General features: G+C 59.2%; 1 protein-coding gene across 4 annotated transcripts; it reads left to right on the forward strand.

The window, feature by feature from the left end:
• The first annotated feature begins 1,631 nt into the window (after positions 1 to 1,631).
• Positions 1,632 to 18,466, forward strand: KCNH3 (potassium voltage-gated channel subfamily H member 3). Of its 4 annotated transcripts, XM_039241460.1 has the most exons (15): positions 1,632 to 1,734; positions 3,291 to 3,524; positions 4,007 to 4,141; positions 4,931 to 5,064; positions 5,503 to 5,746; positions 6,096 to 6,253; positions 6,348 to 6,555; positions 10,208 to 10,489; positions 10,795 to 10,994; positions 11,474 to 11,723; positions 15,001 to 15,218; positions 15,972 to 16,303; positions 16,705 to 16,811; positions 17,410 to 17,486; positions 17,576 to 18,466. In XM_039241460.1, exons 1-15 carry the CDS (start codon positions 1,659 to 1,661, stop codon positions 18,170 to 18,172), a joined length of 3,252 nt encoding a protein of 1,083 aa, XP_039097391.1. In that variant the 5' UTR covers positions 1,632 to 1,658; the 3' UTR covers positions 18,173 to 18,466. The 4 variants fall into 4 exon arrangements, with proteins under 4 accessions (XP_039097391.1, XP_039097393.1, XP_039097394.1 ...); XM_039241462.1 differs by lacking the exon at positions 16,705 to 16,811 and having other exon boundaries at positions 17,576 to 17,660; XM_039241461.1 differs by lacking the exon at positions 1,632 to 1,734 and having other exon boundaries at positions 3,463 to 3,524; positions 5,658 to 5,746.
• Positions 18,467 to 18,517: the final 51 nt, after the last annotated feature.

Here is an 18,517-nt window from a genome sequence, read left to right on the forward strand (position 1 = left end):
TGGAGCGGGCGACACTCCTTTCTTTCCGAGGCTGGTGGCTGTGGATGTGTGTCTTTGAGGGGCGGGGGTGCTGGGCCTCCCGCTTCACTCGCTGGGGAACAAATTGCTGTTTTGGCCCCGGCGGCTCCTCTGGGCGCGGGCGGTAGCCGCGCTCGCTGGCAAATCGTGGGAGGGAGGAGGAGCGGCGCTGGCAGAGCGAGCCGGGGGGACCGACGCAACGCGGAGACAAGCTACAGACTGCCGCCCCGGCCCAGCTCCACTCGGCCCCGCCTGCCCCTCCTCCCACCCTCTCTCGGGAGGGGGTCCCTGCAGCAACAGCTCCCCCAGCAGCGCAGAGCCCGCTACTCAGGGACTGAAGGGGTCGGGGCAGCGGAGGCTGGGTCCTTCTCACTCCCCGCTCGCTCGCAAGGACCCGCACGCACGAGGTTAGGAAGTTCTCCCAGTGGCTCACGTCGCACCTGCCTGCTGTATTTGCAACCTGACCCTCCGGAGCAGCCTGAGAGGCAAAAGGTGACAAAGAGTAGAAATATCCCACACCCTTTCCACACACCACCGCCGCCGCCGCCATCGGCACTCACCGAGAGCGTCTCTACCGTACTTCCAGGACTATCCACCCTCCCGTTTCCTGACAGCTCCCGTCTGCAGCTGCACCTCCCAGTGACGAGGGTCAAGTTGAGGCTGAGAAAGACTTGGATGCCCAGAAGCTGTGTTTAGAACCGCCCCCCCCCCAGCCCATCTTTTAGATTTGTCCGTACAGTTGGGATCCCTGTAGGGGCCGCAACCTCCGCCAACAACCTGTCTCCCCCACCCCGGCCCCCCACCGCCCAGCCCCCTTTCCCTTTATATTTTTTCCTCGGGGAAAGAGTCTTGTAAAACAGAGGGGGCACCTCCCCGCTCATCCTCCGCGGGAGCTCTCCTCTGGTCGCTCCGGGGGAGGAGAGTCTGCGAGGCTCTTGTGCGAACCCCCATGCTGCAGAGAAAGACGCCTCGCCCCTGCGCTGAGTCAGCCCGAGCGGGACCAGGCGCTCGCCGGTCTTCTCCGAGGGGCGGGAGGGGCGGCTTGGGGCGGCTCGGGCAGCCGGCTCGGCGGGGGTACGGGGGCCGCCTCCTCCCCTGCCCCCCCCCCCCCCGAGGTCCCGAGGGGAGGGGATCCCTAGGCGGGAAGCCTGTCCCTTTAAGGAGGCGGCCCTGCCTGGGTGTGCCTGTCTCCATGGTTACCCCGGTGCAGGCGGCGGGCGCCGGAGGAAGGGAGGGAGGCTGCCTCCTCTCCCCGACAGACCTAGGGAGCTGCGGGGACCCGGCGCCGTGCGGAGCCCGAGCGGGAGCCGACCCGCAGACGCAACGGGAGCCGCTGCCGCTGCTGCCGCAGCCGCGGGCGGAAGGTGCGGAGAGCGCTGCGAGCGCGGAGTCGGGGGCCCGGCATTCGTGGGCGGCCAGGAAGCGAGAGGCCGCGCGCCATGCTCCGGGCGCCGACGGCGGGGACGCCCCCTCGTGCACCGGCTGCTGGCCGGGCCTGCGAACCCGGGGTGGGTTTCAGCCCCCGACGGCTGCGCTAGGGGGCGCGGGGCCCGGTGGGGGGCGGCCGAGTTGGGCGCCCTCCCCCGGCGCTGAGCCCCCGCGCCCCGGAGGGATGGGGCGGGCGGCCAGGGCCGCCTAAGATGCCGGCCATGCGGGGACTCCTGGCGCCGCAGAACACCTTCCTGGACACCATCGCCACGCGCTTCGACGGCACGCGTGAGTCTGACCTTCACTCCACTGGCTCCCAGAGAAGCCGTTCCCTGCCAGGGTTCCCGCAGGTCCCGCACCCCGACATCTCAGCCTGGCTCCTTCCTGTTCTCACCCTCTGTCCCCAAAGCCCCAATTGTAGCCAGAACCACCATCTCCTTCCAGACGCCAGTTCCCGAAAGGTCCAGGGTCAGCTCTGCCCCAGGCTGGGCAAGACGGCCAGAAGTCTCCGGCTTTGGGGCCCCGGATACTATTTGTTTGCCAGAGCGCGAACCCCGACCTAATCTAAGCCACCCAGTTAAGCTATCCCACCGACTAACGTAGAAGTGGAGGGGCGGGGTGAGGGGTGAGGGAGAGGAGCGGTGCTCGCGGACAGGACAGCCGGAGGGTTCAAAAATACGGATTTAGAAAAGAGGTTTGCAAAAGGAGACAGAGTAGGCGGGATTTAGGAGCGCACTGTTTGTCCAAGCTCACCTCACCACCTAAACTCACCAGCCTAAACCCACAGGGCCCTTCTAGACCCCAAAAGATAGGTTTGGGTACTCCCACCAAAACTGGGGAAGTTTGGAGTAGGCAACCAGAGCTTCTGGATCCTGGGTTCCCAGGGCTCCGAGCACAGGGACAGCGGTGAAAACCCCTTCCTTCTTCTCTCTCACACTCACCCCCAGTGGAGCTTCCCAGGTCTCTGCCTAGCACCCTTCATGGTCTTGCAGTTCCTGATAGGTGGTGGGAGCCCATCACTGAGCACCCCCTCATACACATGCGTGCACACACACACACAGACACACACACACAGACACACACACACAGACACACACACACAGACACACACACACACAGACACACACACACACACAGACACACACACACACACACACACACACACACACACACACACACACTGGCTTCTCCATCTGCTTTGCCCTGCACTTGGCTCCTGCAGCCTGCTGATTCAGTGCCCCCCACTCCCCAATACATTCCTGGCTCCAGGCACTGCTGTTCAGCTACCATTCTTACACCCCCATTCTTGATCACATTCACGAATTCCTGAGCCCCAGTCAGGCAGCTGGGGTTCAAAAAAGTGCAGGATGGAGGGTGGCCTGGACCACCTCCCATCCAGGTGGGTTCCAGTGAGAGGAGCTAGACAGCCATGTACGGACCTGGCAAGGTAGGGGTGGGGCTGAGGCTGCCTAGAACTGATTGTGCAGCCCTCTTTGGGCATCCCACCCTTCAGTATACTCCAAGCTGCTCAGGACTCCATCCAGAGGGCACAATTCCCACACGGGGCTGGAGTTACCAACCTCAGTGTCCACAGGTGTTGATTCCTGAATATACACACACACACATGGCTAGGAGTGGACCCTTGCAGGGCAGGGTACACAGGAGACACACTGATTCCTGTTTATAAATAGCACCTGCCCTAATCCCCAGCCCCCCCCCCACCAAACACACAGAATTCTTGGGTTTTATGACACCCACTCTTTGGTTGCAGGCATTTAGGAAAGAGGGGTGGTAGCCCCGTGCCCCTCCACCCCATGCCTCCTCTGAGAGGTGCTCTCTTGCAGACAGTAACTTCGTGCTGGGCAATGCCCAGGTGGCGGGGCTCTTCCCCGTGGTCTACTGCTCTGATGGCTTCTGCGACCTCACGGGTTTCTCCCGGGCCGAGGTCATGCAGCGGGGCTGCGCCTGCTCCTTCCTCTATGGGCCAGACACCAGTGAGCTTGTCCGCCAACAGATCCGCAAGGCGCTGGATGAGCACAAGGAGTTCAAGGCTGAGCTGATCCTGTACCGGAAGAGTGGTGAGGGGCCACCTGGCCAGCCCACCTCACTTTTGAGGCCTCGCCCAGCCTGGCACTCACTCCATCCACTGCCCCTGTGTTCCATCCCCATCTTCTCCATCTCCCCATCCCATCCTGTCTTCTCCCATGCCCCTTACTTTCTCCACCCCATCTGCTGTCCCTTGGCTTCTCTCTTCCATCCCCCTCAGCCTCAGTCTCCACTCAGTTTCCAATCTTGAGTTTCCCACCCCAAGGGAAAAATGTCCCAGTCTCAGTAGGACAGATCTATGAATGGTCTATATCTGACGGTCATCTCTGCTCTCCTTTGCTCTCCCCCACCCTCCCTGTTCCATCAAGCCCTGTCCTAAATGGAGCCAGGCTGCCGCTCCCTTCCCAGAAAAGCCCTGATCCTGCTTGTGTCTTGGCCGGGGGTGGCAGTGGAACCTCTGTCATCTCGGGCAAGGTAGAGAACGGGAGCTGGCTGAGTCTGTCTTTGTGCCCAGGGCTCCCATTCTGGTGTCTCCTCGATGTGATACCCATAAAGAATGAGAAAGGGGAGGTGGCCCTCTTCCTGGTCTCTCACAAGGATATCAGTGATACCAAGAACCGAGGGGGCCCCGACAGCTGGAAGGAGAGAGGTGGGTGCCCATGGGGCTGTTGATTTTAGCTGCTGTGGGTGGGGCCTTGGCACCCAGCTTGGGCTCACAGGTCTCCCCACTCTCTTGCACTCATTGAGTTCCACTTTGCTGGGTGAGAGGCCTGTGCTGCTCCTATCTCCACATGCCCAGGTATAGAAAGCTTGTTTCCAAAGAGACCAGTTAAGACAAAGTTGGAGTTTTGAAGTCAACTTTACTCAGAAACTGAAAGCAAACAAATTCCACTAGTGCCCACCAAGTACCATTTCCGGGCCAATTAGTGGGACTGAGCACAGACCCACTTGGTACCTTTCCCTCACACAGAGCTGACTGAGAGTCCCGGCCAAAGCCCTCTTTTAGTCTCTGGGACCTTTCCCCTCTTGTATCCTCCAAGGGCTCGGGAGGCCTTTGGCCAGCTCACAAGGCTGTCACTGGGGACAGATGGGGATGCTGGGGGGACTCTCCATTCCCCCTGCCCACCCCCAGCTGGGACACCACCTCCCCACTCTCTCAGTGCCCTGTGGAGATCCTCTCCTGCCTTTGCCTTAATTCAGACCTCCTTCTCCTGGAAGCAGGCTTGGGGAGCATTATCTATAAGCACCCAGAGGACTGCCCGTTGTGGGGTTGGCAAGTGTCCTGGGAGTGAGGGTCCTGGACCCCCAACTCTAAACAGACTAACCAGTCAATGAGTCATACCAGTTCACGGGCCAGCAACTGGTGTCCTACACCCAAGACCCTAGCTGAGGTGTGTGGGCACTCCCCCCATCATCCTCATGGGCCCCTCTTTTGCAGGTGGTGGCCGGCGCCGATATGGCCGGGCAGGAGCCAAAGGCTTCAATGCCAACCGGCGGCGGAGCCGGGCTGTGCTCTACCACCTGTCTGGGCACCTGCAGAAGCAGCCCAAGGGCAAGCACAAGCTCAATAAGGTGGATTGCGCATAAGGGTGTGTGTTTGGGGGGCAGGGCAGGGTAGGGGCAAGCTGAGGAAATGGAGGAGGGGAACTAAGCTCACCACAGAGATGTCCAGGGGACCACCCAGGCCCCACCAGCACTTTGGGGGTTGTAACTGAGGGGGGGACTGTCAGATGCCTGATCCATCAAAGATAGAGTCTTGGCCTTGGAGTCAGATGGGACTTGGATCAATGTTGGCTCTTCCCCTAAACAGCTGTGTGACCTCAGCTAAGTCAGTGGCCTCTTTGATCCTCAGTCTTTTGATCTGTGACATGGGGGCTCTAATGCCTATGTCAGAGGTTGCTTTGAGTATACAGGGGAGAAAGGAGGTGGATGCCTGTCCCAGACCCCATCCAAACTCAGCTTCTGCAAATTTCCTGTCCTCCCTGGCTGGACCTGCCTGGCCTCATTCAGGGGGTATTTGGGGAGAAGCCAAACTTGCCCGAGTACAAAGTAGCAGCCATCCGAAAGTCACCCTTCATCCTGCTGCACTGTGGGGCACTGAGGGCCACTTGGGACGGCTTCATCCTGCTCGCCACCCTCTATGTGGCTGTCACGGTGCCCTACAGCGTGTGTGTGAGCACAGCCCGGGAGCCCAGCGCTGCTCGTAATGCCCCCAGCATCTGTGATCTGGCCGTGGAGGTCCTCTTCATTCTTGGTACGTGTGCCCTGTGCCTCCCACCCCACCCTGTGCCTAGCACCCCTCCGGATAGTCTGCATGGCTTCCTGTGCCTGCTGACAAGTGTTCCCCATGCCCTCCCCCTGTTTGTGACCATGGGCTTTGAAATCAAACCTAGGTTCCAAACATGTCTCTTCTGCTAATGGGTTATATGACACTGACCTTATGATAGCCTCTCCAAGTCCGTTTCTGCCTCTGTCAAATAGGCATAACAGTATCCACCCTTTAGAGTTCTGTGAGGACTGAGAATGTCAGATACTGAGTAGGTGCCCAGTACAGTGTGGCCCGTCTTCTACCCTGTGCTGAGGCCCAACCCGACTTCTTGCAGACATCGTGCTGAATTTCCGCACCACGTTCGTGTCCAAGTCAGGCCAAGTGGTATTTGCCCCAAAGTCCATTTGCCTCCACTACGTCACCACTTGGTTCCTGCTGGATGTCATCGCAGCGCTGCCCTTTGACCTGCTACATGCCTTCAAGGTCAATGTGGTCAGTGTGGCTGGACTGGGTGGGCTTTGGGACAGGGTGGGTGGGGCCGGCCCTGGGGTAACCTTCCTGTCTCCCCCCTCCCCCCCCGCCTCAGTACTTTGGGGCCCACCTGCTGAAGACAGTGCGCCTGCTGCGGCTGCTGCGGCTGCTCCCGCGGCTGGACCGCTACTCGCAGTACAGCGCCGTGGTGCTCACCCTGCTCATGGCTGTGTTCGCCCTGCTCGCCCACTGGGTGGCCTGTGTCTGGTTCTACATTGGCCAGCAGGAGATCGAGAGCAGTGCCTCGGAGCTGCCGGAGATCGGTACTAGAGGCTACCCGGGGTGGGGGGTGGGGGGTGGGGGGGAGAGGAGCAGGTGTGTGTGTACATATGTAACAGAGGAATACGTCTACTCAAGTGTGTGTGTGTCAGGGAAATGTGAGTCCACGTGTGTGTTTGTGGGTCAGGGTTATGTGCAAGTCTGCATGTGTATCCAGGGCATACATGCAAGTAGATGTGTGTTTGTGAGAAGAATGTGTGTGTGTGTGTGTGTGTGTGTGTGTGTGTGAGCGCGCGCACGCGCGGAGAGGTGTGACTGTGACAGAGCCACTACCCTGAGGTAGGCCTGTTCTTTAGCAGCCAGGCATAGTGGAGAAAGCCTGGTGGGCTGCCCGGGGGAGTCCTATTCACCCATCACGCCCTCCTTGTGGCCTTAGCTTTTGTCACATTCTTCAGGCCCCTGCCCAGCTGAGAATCACACCCTTCTCAGGAGAAGGCCATGCAGGGAGCTGCTGCCCTCCTGGGTACTTCTGGTGCCTGGTGCTTTCCCACCACCCTCTCGGAATCCCGTCCACCACACCTTAGCCCCTAAGGCCTGTCCCCTCTCTTGTTACATCTAGGCCCATCCCTCTCAGCTGCTTCTCTGCGCCCCTCCCCCACTCCCAGGCCTAAAATGCAGCCTTTCTCTGTGCCCTGCTGGTGTACTCACTCTCCTTCACTTCACCTCTACTTCCACTCCTCCCTCTGCTCGCCTCCCACTCACATCTTAACTCCTGCCAGGAAGGCTCCCACCCCCACCTCTCCACCCAAAATGGCACACCGCAGGTTGCAGTGACCTTCTGGGGCCAAACCCTCATCCCCTTGAAGTCCCTGTGGCACCAGCTCTGCTGACCACGCCCCTTTGCACTGCTCTTCCTCTCTGCCCTGAGCAGTGAGCCTCCTCGGGCAGGGCCCTGTCTCTTCCCCTGCCCTTACTCCCTGTGACTCCACTGGTGCCACTACACCAGCTCAACCCCCATCCTTCCTCTAACTCTGAACCGTTCTGTTCCAGCCAGTTCTAACTCTTCATACTGTGAGGCTCCAAACCCAAACATACCTTCCTCCCTTGCCCTCCAGCCCTCTGGTGGCTTCCCAGTAACTCGGCTTTAGTGCTTGTTCCAGCCCGTGGGCATCAGATGGCCCACTGCTCAGATGGCCTTGCATGACCACCTGCTCCTTGGTGGGGTTACCAGGAGTCCAGCTGGGCCTTAGAAACATGCTCCGCTCAGTTCCCCAGGACAAGGAGGCTCTTGCAAATCCTCTCTCCTTTGCCAAGCCCGCGGAGACTGGTGTGTGGCCCCAAGGCCCACTTGGATATTCCCCAAAGCTCTAGTTGCCGAGCACACGGAACCAGGCTGCTGCGGGCGGCGCCAGCTCCTTGGCACCTGCCCTTCCCAGAGGGAGGCTGTGGTGGAGGCGGACACAGTGACGCGGTCAGTGGGCTGGGAGATAGATAATAGTGATGCAAAGCCCTGATCCCAAAGTGGTCTGAGACACCAAATCCCCGGTCAGTTGGCGCCCAAATAGGACCGCTCTGAGGCTTATGTCCCTGTGGCTCCTTTGTGCTGACCACCTCACAGGGGCTGCTCAGCTGATGTGAAGAATGTCTTTGGCTTCTTGGAGGGACTCTGAGTCCCACCGTGGAGAACGTGGGCAAGTGGGGGGATGGCTGTTTTGCAGGTACTCAGGTTAATTTTTGCACCCTAAGTTCTAGAGTGATTTCATTCTATTTGAGGCTGGTACTAGCTCACTTTAGGGGAGTTTCCAAGTCCTTCTCATCATCATCTCCTTCTTCCTGCAGAGAACTGACTCCCCAGCTCTGTCAAAGCCACACCCAGACCTCCTAGAATCCAGCCCAGGAAGGGATTTCTGGAGGGGGAGTGGCGCCCCCTCCTGGTATGGCTCTGGTGGGAGGCCCCTGTCCCTGGCTTCCCTGCCTGGGTTCTGCCTTGCTGTCCATGGCGTGGACATAGAGTTCCTTCCCCCTATTCCCATTAGCCCTGTGGAGATGGGCTGAATTTTCAAAAAAATTGTACTAAATGCTGAGGGCGATCACTCAGCTTCAGCTCAGGGGCCCCGCTGAATAGCGACTGAAGAGTTTTGCACGCTCCTGTGAATCCTCACAGCACACCTCGAGTTACAGGAGAACGAGTCCTCACCTTGGCTCAGGCCTTAACATATCTCCTCAAATTCCTTAGCTGGGAATTTGATGCCCCCAGTGTGAACCCCACACTCCAGCTAAGCTGAGCTACTGCTTGCACTTGTCACCATCCCTAGGGATGACCCAATATGGCCCTTCCCTAGATCAGGAACAACCTCCTCTCAGTTTCTTTAAATCAAAACTCCACCCATCCTTGGAGACTAAACACTAATGTCCCCTCTTCTAGGAAGTCCTCCAGCCCTAACCCATAGCCTGTCGGTTTGAACCTCATCACATGGCACTCAGGTGTGCATGAGGCACGTGTTTGTGAGACTGCTGAATAAACAGGTCTGGGGGTGGGGAGGGGCGTGGAGATGGCAGGGAGCAGTATGTGTGAGGTGTTAGGGAGAGTGCGGAGCAGGCAGGCCAGGTGTGTCAAGGTGTGAGGGGCAGAGCGCATGTGGAGAGTGAGTTCCACTGCAGCCACAGACCCTGAGCACCGCCCCCCCCCGCCCCTGCATCTGCCCTCTGTCTCCACTCTAGATCTGCCCTCTCCCTTGCTCCCCATGACTCCCCACTCTTTCAGGATCCTTGAGACCTCTGTGGACCCCAGGAACCCCCATCCAACACCCTAGAACTCCCACAACCTTCCAGCTAGGCTCAGAGTGACTGGGTAGCCAGAGCTCCTGAGAAAGCCCAGTACTCAGCTCCGCCTCCTGCCGAGTCCAGACCAGAGACTGTGGGACTGATGGGGAGACTGGAGCACTCCCAGCTTCTGCCCAGTGTCCCAGGCTGGCCCATGTCTGCATGTGTGCTCGGGAGCCGCTGTGTGTGCACAGGTGCCTGCCTGTTTGTGGCCTTTGAGTGTGCTCACCTGCGTGCTCATGTTCGCCTCTCCTACCTGGGTGTCTGAGTGCAAGCACCTGTGTGCCCTTGTCTCTCTCCCAAGTGCGCACGGGTTTTTCCCGTGTGAAGGGCTGTGGCTGTGCTCACGCGTGTGTGTCCTCATCCCCTCAATTATGCGGAGCGCATCTGTGGCCTTGATGGTGCGTGCGCATGCAACCACATCGGCGTGCTTAAGAACGCGACCGTGGGGTTGGGTGGTTTGTGTGGTCGTGGGAGGGCGAAGCAGCCTTCTGGAGCAGGTGAGCTCAGGGAAAGAACAAGAGGAGTCGGGGTGGACAGGGCAGAGGAGGCGGCCTCACCTCTCTGTCTCTGGGAGCAAGACTGGCTGGTGCGGTCCCTGGGACCAGTGCCAGCCGCGGGAGAGAGGGTGTAATGTGCCTTGCTCTGTTCTCGGCACCAACAGACGCCGGCTGGAGAGACAACAGCCTCATCCTCACGTATTTGACCTGCTGAGGGTTGAGGGGGTGGACAGGGTGTGCTGGGCCAGCAGGGGATAAAAGTGGTGGGAAGACATGCGGGGGGAGGGGGAGGTCTGCATCCATGTGTCCCCCGCTCCGGGGTAAACAGTGGGTGCCGTCCCGCTGGCTTAGGCATGCTGTGTCCCCTCCCCAGGCTGGCTGCAGGAGCTGGCCCGCCGACTTGAGACCCCCTACTACCTGGTGGGCCACAACCCTGCCACAGGGAACAGCTCAGCCCAGAACGACAACTGCAGCAGTGTCAGCAGGGAGGCCAACAGCACGGGGCTGGAGCTCCTAGGCGGCCCCTCCCTACGGAGCGCCTACATCACCTCACTCTACTTCGCGCTCAGCAGCCTCACCAGTGTGGGCTTCGGCAACGTGTCTGCCAACACGGACACCGAGAAGATCTTCTCCATCTGCACCATGCTCATTGGCGGTGAGGCCCACTGCTCTCCCTGTCCTGGGCCCTCTCTCAGATTTATGGCTCCTGGTGGCCCCAACTCCCCACCTTTCCCCAGGGTCCCAAGGTCCTTCCCAGAGATTCTTCTGCTTTTTGGGGACCCAAGGAACACAGAGCCAGGGCCAGGGGTGTCCCATCTGGCTGCAGGACTCTGCCACAGAGCGGCCCGTGCCTTGCCTAGGAACCTTGGTGAATGGGTGGGGGATGGGGAGGACAGATGTGTCCAGTGTGGTGTCAGGCCGGGCCTGGAGGTGACTCCCTCTCGTCGCCACCCTCCCCAGCCCTGATGCACGCGGTGGTGTTTGGGAACGTGACGGCCATCATCCAGCGCATGTACGCCCGCCGCTTTCTGTACCACAGCCGCACCCGTGACCTCCGAGACTACATCCGCATCCACCGCATCCCCAAGCCTCTCAAGCAGCGCATGCTCGAGTACTTCCAGGCAACGTGGGCTGTGAACAACGGTATCGACACCACTGAGGTGAGCAGGCCTCCAGAGCTGGCCCTTCCAGCCTTTGCTCCTTCCAGGAGTATGCACTTGGCCTAAAGTTCCCGGAAGTGGGCTGGGGGGCGAGAAACGCAGAATTCTGGCTTCCACACTCCTGGGGTGGGGTGGGGGCAGTAGTTTGGGGCAGAGGGTAGTCAAAAAGCCTTGGAGGCCTTTCTGCACCCTTGTTAGGCCTGGAGGCTCTGCTCACAGATATCCAGTCCTAGGCCTGGAGGAGGACTAGCTCCTCCTCTTTAGCTCATGGTGGGCTAAAGTGATGGGAGCGAGGCAGAGGCAGCTGCCCTCCCTGCCGGTACAGGCATGGAGCCTCAGATTCCCCACCTCACCTCACCCCACCTCACCTCACCTCCCTTTGCTCCTGAGGCCTGCAGGATGGAGGTAAAGGGGGCTGGCCAGAGGCTGCCTTCCACTCTGCCACCACTAACCGCTCGCACCTGCTTTCCCCCCTACAGCTGCTGCAGAGCCTCCCAGATGAGCTGCGCGCGGACATCGCCATGCACTTGCACAAGGAGGTTCTGCAGCTGCCTCTGTTTGAGGCCGCTAGCCGCGGCTGCCTGCGGGCACTGTCCCTGGCCCTGCGTCCTGCCTTCTGCACACCTGGCGAGTACCTCATCCACCAAGGGGACGCTCTCCAGGCCCTCTACTTCGTCTGCTCTGGCTCCATGGAGGTGCTCAAGGGCGGCACTGTACTTGCTATCCTAGGTTTGTGAGGGCAGGAGAGGAAGCGGGGGCTTGTGGGAGGCGGGTGGAACCAGGGCCCCAGCGGCAGAAACATGGAGAGGGGACACAGGCAAGGCCACCCCGGGGAGAGACAGCCAGGAAGGAGTCAGAAGCCGTGGAGCCCTGGGCAAGGCTCAAAGCGGACCCAGTGACCACCAGGTGGCAACACAAGGAGATGGGAACTATCCCTCAGGGGTTCAAGGCCTCCGAGGGAGTGGAGGACCACCAGCCTGCAGCCTATGAGGGGCTGAGGAGGATCAGCAGTTCCTGCCAAGAAGAAAAATCAAATGCTGGGGACAGCAGTGCTGGAGAGAGTGCTGGGGCAGGGCTATAAGAGGGGAAGGAGAGCTGTTCTCGCCAGGCCCCTCCACCAGGTCAGACGAGAGGGGGTTGTGCTTTCCTAGGGCTTGTCACAGAGCAGGCCCAGGGCCCCAGCGGGCGACAGCAGGGCTCAGACTCTGCCTATATACTTCCCTTGGCAAAAGAAAGAGGTGGAAATAGGTTAAGTCCCTGGACAAGGAAGAAGAGATTGTAGCTGTGGCATGGACACTGGAGGAATGCTGATCCCAAGGGTCTCACCGCAGGGCTGGCCCTCAGGTGCTTCAGCTCACACAAACCTCACAAAACCCATGACACAAGCACCGGTGTAGTGCCTGTTCTGCACAGAGGGAGCGGGAGGCTTGGAGAGGCTCATGAATTGGCAGGTGGGGTTAGAACCTAGTCTGCCAACCCTAAACCTCAGGTTTCATACACTGTGCTTTCAGGAGCTTTGCTCGAGGGAGTGCCGTATCCCCAAAAAAGGGCACAATTTCAGGATGGCGGGATGCACACCCTAGGCTTTAGGAAGGCACACGCAAAGCACTCTGGGAAACACAGCTGTGGGTGTCCATGGCTTGTGGGAGGCTCCCAGCAGGCAGGACCTCTGTGATCTGCTTGGGTAATGGAGGGCCTCACACAGGGGATGGAAGGGAGGTGAATCCTCACTGTGGGGATGGCTGACGCCTGGAGGGGCTGAGGTTTGTCACCAACCTGGAGAATTAAGACCAGATGCCCCGCAGCTACTGTGCGTCCCTCCCCTCTCCCCTCTCCCCTCTCCCCTCTCCCCTCTCCCCTCTCCCCTCTCCCGAGGAGGAGGAGGATGATCTTCCAACAGGGAACAGGAAAAAGAAATCCCATCAAGGGGGTCTTGGAGGTAAGAGAGGCGAGAGGCTGCCACAGCTTTCACTTTGTGTCTTTTGTGAGTTTGGCTTCCGGACCTAGATGCCTTTTATGCCAGGACTCTCAGTAAACGCAATTATGGCCACTCACACATGCCTGGCAGTCCTTGAGAAATGCTGGAAAACGGAGAGATCCAGAAGGGCAAGCAGACAGATTCTGACAATTGCAGACTGGTCAAGACTGTCAAGCGGATTATTAAACAGATGGTTTTCATCTCGGAGCCGAGGAAGCAGTGTGACTGGGAGCTGGCATTGGTCCTGCAAGAACATCTCTTCACTGCTGCCGCGCACCAGGTTGCAGAATCATCATGTTCACTATTAAGACGAACCTCAAGAATGTCCACCGCCTGTGCCTCAGGTCTTCACCCCGCTGCCTGTGTCCCCAACACTGGAACTTCTGCCACTTTAGATCCATCCTGTCCCTGCCCGTATGTTCCAGAGGAATTGTTTTCTCTGTTGACTTGATGGCTCTGGGTGCCCTGCCGTATGCCTGCTTCCCCACCACCTGTTTTTCTGCTTTGCCTTCCCTCCTGCCCCCACCTGCCTCCTTAGCTTAACATGCAGGGGCCTCCCGCTTGCTGCTGGCCACTGAGGCTCACCGTGCAGCTCGCAGCGCTCATTTTTTGCCCTTAGCTCTGTGTATGCACTCACAGCTGAGAGAGCACAGTCGGTTGTGGGGGAAGGAGGCAAGAGAAGTGGGCCGGGTGACAGTGCCAGGAAGACCTGAGGGGGTTGGAGAGCTGAGCTGGAGGTTCCGGCTGAAATGCCAGCCTGGAGGGCAGTCTCTGGTCTGAGACCAGTGGCATGGAGCTCTGTCATTGGTCTTGCCCTATTTCTCGGTCCTGTCTCACCTCTTGGATGAAGACAAAAAATACACACTTACTTCCAGATGACACACAGGAGAGAGCTCATTCATCAGATGAGCACATTGAGATCCAAACAGCTCTCAGAAGGAACCAGAAGGATGGCCGGAAACCAAGAAAATACAATTTAACAGCAATGGCTTCTACACTTAAGTTTGAGCAAAAGTCCATGAACATTTACAGGAGCTGCTAAGCTCAGTCCTGCTGGCAGCATGAGGCAGCCCACGGTGGGGGGGTAGCAGTGATCCATCTTCTTCCTTGAGGGTAAGGAAACGCTTTCCAGTCTTGCGAACTCCGGCAGTGGGCTGAGCGGCCTTGTGAAGGCAGTTGAGTGCTCTGCTGGGAACGGTCTACAGGGGACTCTTGCCCAGAGGGAGAGAATGGAAACAAACTTTGACCGTCTCTGTGTCGGTCACTTGACCTACACTAACTCATTTACTCCTCACACATCCCTGATTGGAGACCCCCTAATTCACGGATTGTAAGACGCACAAATTTTCCCTACAATTTAACATCTCTGAGATTGGGATTTGGACTCTAATTGATGCCATTTTACAATTGCTGTCGGCCAGGTGGCAATCCCAGCTGGGTGGTGGGAAAATCCTATATTGACATCTTCTGGTAAGATCAAGAAAGCACCAAGACGCAGATCAATACGAAATCTGTCCTACAAGCACCAGGGCTCAGGGAGATGAAGAATCGTGGCTGCCTGACATCGTCACTGTGCCTCGTGGGGCACTAACCTGGTGGTTCCTGGACGAGCCCCACCCGAATCACCTGTGAGGCTCGAAAAATACTGAATTGTGGGGTCTCCTGTAGATGTTATGATTCCGTAAGTAGAGACGGGGCCCGGATTCCCATCTACAGTCAGCCTCGGAACCATGAGAATTGTTGACCACTCAGTAGTCTCAGAGCTAAAATTCAGATGTGTTGCAGGACAGTGTCGTTCATCCCAGATGTGCTCAAGCTCCTGGGTCTCAGTGCTTTTCACTCCAAGTCTGTCTGAGGAGCCAGAGCGACAAGGAGCAGGGGTCGGCCGAAGCCTGGGCCCCTCTGCCCCTCTTGGTCTTGGCTCTGAAGGCCCCACTCAGCTCACAAGGGAAGCTCAGCTGCCTCTGCTTGACCCCCTGTGCGTGGGCCGAGGGGCAGGGCTCGCTGACCTCTGCTTCTGCTTCCCAGGGAAGGGTGATCTGATTGGCTGTGAGCTGCCCCGGCGGGAGCAGGTGGTCAAGGCCAATGCTGATGTAAAGGGGCTGACCTACTGCGTCCTGCAGTGTCTACAGCTGACTGGGCTGCATGAGAGCCTTGCGCTGTACCCCGAGTTTGCCCCACGCTTCAGCCGGGGCCTCCGAGGGGAGCTCAGCTACAACCTGGGTGCTGGCGGAGGCTCCGCAGAGGTGAGAACGCCGGGAAATGTATGCGGAGGGAGCTGGGGTGGTGGCTGGTGAAGTGGGCAGAGCTGGGGCTTGGGGAGGAGTTGTGATCGCTTGGCCTGGTGTTAACACCCCCACATGTTGTGGGGGGCCTACACTCTCCCATCTCCTGTCCCCTCACACCCACACTGTCCTTTAGAGCCCAGCCCAGCTGTGCTCCGTCAGCCCTGCTGGCTCTCCCTGGCCTATGGCTGAGTCTGAAGGGATGGAGGCTGAGGGCCACACATGAGGGATGGGGCCCCTGGGCAGGGCCGGGCTGGGCACTAGTCCTCCAGGCTGCCTCTGAGGAGAGCCCTACGGCTCTCCCTCCTTGCTCCATGAGAGAGAACTGCTCTGAAGGACTTTGAATTTTCCTGGCTTCTACCACTTATTCCAAACCAGTTTTTAGCACCGTGTTCTCCTGGATACTTTGGTTAGCCTGAGGGACCAAGTAGATGGGTGATGTATCCACATTTGGCTAGAATTTTGTAGGGCAGCAAAGTCCTCCAGGGCTTGGTGGCTTCGTGGTGGCAACAGAAAAGCTGTTCTCCTTCCCCCTCCCCCTCCCCCTCCCCCTCCCCTCCCCTCACTGCCTCAAGTAACAGCCTCTCCCTCTGTGGGTGGGAGATCCTGGGCATAACAAAGATGGCTCCTTTTAGGGAGATGAGGTCGGGGTGGAGGTGACTGAAGCACGGTAGGGGTTATCCAGGCCGGTTCCTTGTGCCCAACTGTCCCTAGGCAGACACTAGCTCCTTGAGTGGCGACAACACCCTTATGTCCACACTGGAAGAGAAGGAGACGGATGGGGAGCAGGGCCCCACAGCCTCACCAGCCCCGGCGGACGAGCCCTCTAGCCCTCTGCTGTCCCCCGGATGTACGTCCTCCTCTTCTGCTGCTAAGTTGCTATCCCCGCGGCGAACTGCGCCCCGGCCCAGGCTAAGGAGCAGAGGCCGGCCGGGCAGGGCAGGGGCTTCACAAGCTGAGGCCGGCCCCTCTGTTCACCCTCGAAGCCTAGAGGGTTTGCAGTTACCCTCTGTGCCATGGAATGTACCCCCAGATCTGAGCCCCAGGTAAGCGGGCCCTGGGCCACTGTGCTCTGGCAAAGATGGTGGTGATAAGGGCTGGGGTCCAGGCCAGACACATTTCTCCCCTGGGTGTCCATCCTTCTATCCTAACCAATCCCAGGCCTCCTCCAGGAAGCCTTCCTGGACTCCGCCTTCCTGGACTCCGCCTGCCTGTGGGCCCTACCTCACCATTTGATCCATGGCCATTCACTGCTCAGGATTCCTGCCATGTACTGTTGCTCAAGCTCGGACCCCTACCAAAACTGCAAAGCTCCTAGGGAAAGGGACCAAGTGTTACCTTTCTTGGGCCCCAAGCTCCAGGCTCCTGAAGCTCCTGTGTGTGGACACTGGGGCACTGCAGTGGCTGCCTGTGCATTGATCTGTTTTCTGGGCACCTGTGTCCATAGGGTAGTAGATGGCATTGAGGATGGCTGTGGCTCTGACCAGCCCAAGTTCTCTTTCCGCATGGGGCAGCCTGGCCCGGAATGCAGCAGCAGCCCCTCCCCTGGACCAGGTACTGAGGACCCGCTCTGAGGCTGGGGTGGGGGGCAGGTAGGCAGGGCTGCCTCTTGGCTCTGCGAACCTCTGAGAAGCTGGCAGGGTACAGACTCTTGCCCCCTTGTCCTTCCCAACCCACACGGTTTGGGCGTTTTGGTGACCACCACCACTTTGGTGTTGGAAGGTAGTTGGGGAAGGGGTTTGGATCCCTGTAGTCAGCTCTGCAGCAGCAAGATCTTGGTTCTCGCTTCAGCTTCTGGTCTGCAGTACGGTTGTGCATGTTAAAGATAATGTTGCTAAGGCCCTGGGGAAGATAGAGGGCTAAGGGGGAAGCAGAATTGAAAGTGTCTCCCAGGCCAGGCAGCCCCGCGAGTGGACCACATAATGAGCTCCTGGGAGTAGTCCTGTGTCTGGAAGAGAGGTGCAGGGGGCAGCGTGCCCAAGGGCCTCTTGGGGTTTGGGTAGAATCCAACTGGGGCAAGGCTCGAAGTGGCCATTGCTGGCATCAGGCTCTGCCAAGCCAATGTGGTCTGTGCCAGCAAGGGGCAGAGGCCTGGACCCCATGCCTGTCCTTTCCCTGGTGCCGGCTGCTAACCCCATCCTACTGTTTGCAGAGAATGGCCTGCTCACTGTCCCCCTCGGGCCCAGCGAGGCAAGAAACACAGACACACTGGACAAGCTGCGGCAGGCGGTAGGTGAGGGGAGAGGGCAGGCACTCCTGTTGTGCGAGGTCCAGACTCCTCTCTCACTTCACCCTCTTTCCTACCTCACTCCCTAAAGGTGACAGAGCTGTCTGAGCAGGTGCTGCAGATGCGGGAGGGTCTGCAGTCACTTCGCCAGGCTGTGCAGCAAGTCCTGGCGCCTCATGGGGAGGGCCCTTGCTCTCGGGCATCAGGAGAGGGGCCATGCCTAGCCGGCGCCTCTGGGCTCCTGCAGCCTCTGTGTGTGGACACTGGGACCTCCTCCTACTGTCTGCAGCCCCCAGCTGGCTCGGTCTTGAGTGGGACCTGGCCCCACCCTCGTCCAGGGCCCCCTCCCCTCGTAGCACCCTGGCCCTGGGGCCCCCCAGCCTCTCAGAGCTCCCCTTGGCCTCGAGCCACAGCTTTCTGGACCCCCACCTCTGACTCTGAGCCCCCAGCCTCAGCAGAGCTCTGCCCTGAGCCCAGCACCCCTGGCTCCCCACCTCCAGAGGAAGGGGCTAGGACTGGGCCCCCAGAGCCCAAAAATCAGGCTGAGGCTGCTAGTACTGGAGAGCCCCCACCCGGGTCAGGGGGCCTGGCCTTGCCCTGGGAACCCCACAGTCTGGAGATGGTGCTTATTGGCTGCCACGGCTCTGGCACAGTCCAGTGGACCCAGGAGGAAGGCACGGGGGTCTGACTGCCAGCCCCAGAACTCAGTGTTGCCACACATGCTGCCATCTGCTGCTCTGCCTGGACTTGGGGTAGAGGAAGGCATGGCAGCTGCCCCCAGGACTCTGTGCTAGCCCCCGACTCTGAGTGGGCCGGAGCCACAGGGGCAGGCCCCAGGCTGGGAATCTTGGGGCCCCTCCTCAGCCTGCTCCTCTGCCTGCAGGAGGGAGGACATGCCTGAGGCGGAGGGATTCTGCCATCCCCTGCATGTGTCCCTGCCTCACCAGTCCCATTTTTTATAATAAAAAGAGCTACTTTGGAACTTGGTGCTTTTTATTTACAAAAGAAAAATAATAAAGGAAAAGTCTGAAGC

The sequence above is a fragment of the Hyaena hyaena genome, unplaced genomic scaffold (genome assembly GCF_003009895.1).
Source record: "Hyaena hyaena isolate Hyena2069 unplaced genomic scaffold, ASM300989v1 scaffold_192, whole genome shotgun sequence".
Classification (NCBI taxonomy): domain Eukaryota; kingdom Metazoa; phylum Chordata; class Mammalia; order Carnivora; family Hyaenidae; genus Hyaena; species Hyaena hyaena.

Bases quoted from the DNA above. Each gene is read 5' to 3' on its own strand.
- KCNH3 (XM_039241460.1), top strand. From the start codon at position 1,659: ATGCCGGCCATGCGGGGACTCCTGGCGCCGCAGAACACCTTCCTGGAC. The intron at 10,995-11,473 runs GTGAGCAGGCCT...TCCCCCCTACAG, and splicing joins ACGGTATCGACACCACTGAG to CTGCTGCAGAGCCTCCCAGA. The intron at 15,219-15,971 runs GTGAGAACGCCG...AACTGTCCCTAG, and splicing joins CTGGCGGAGGCTCCGCAGAG to GCAGACACTAGCTCCTTGAG.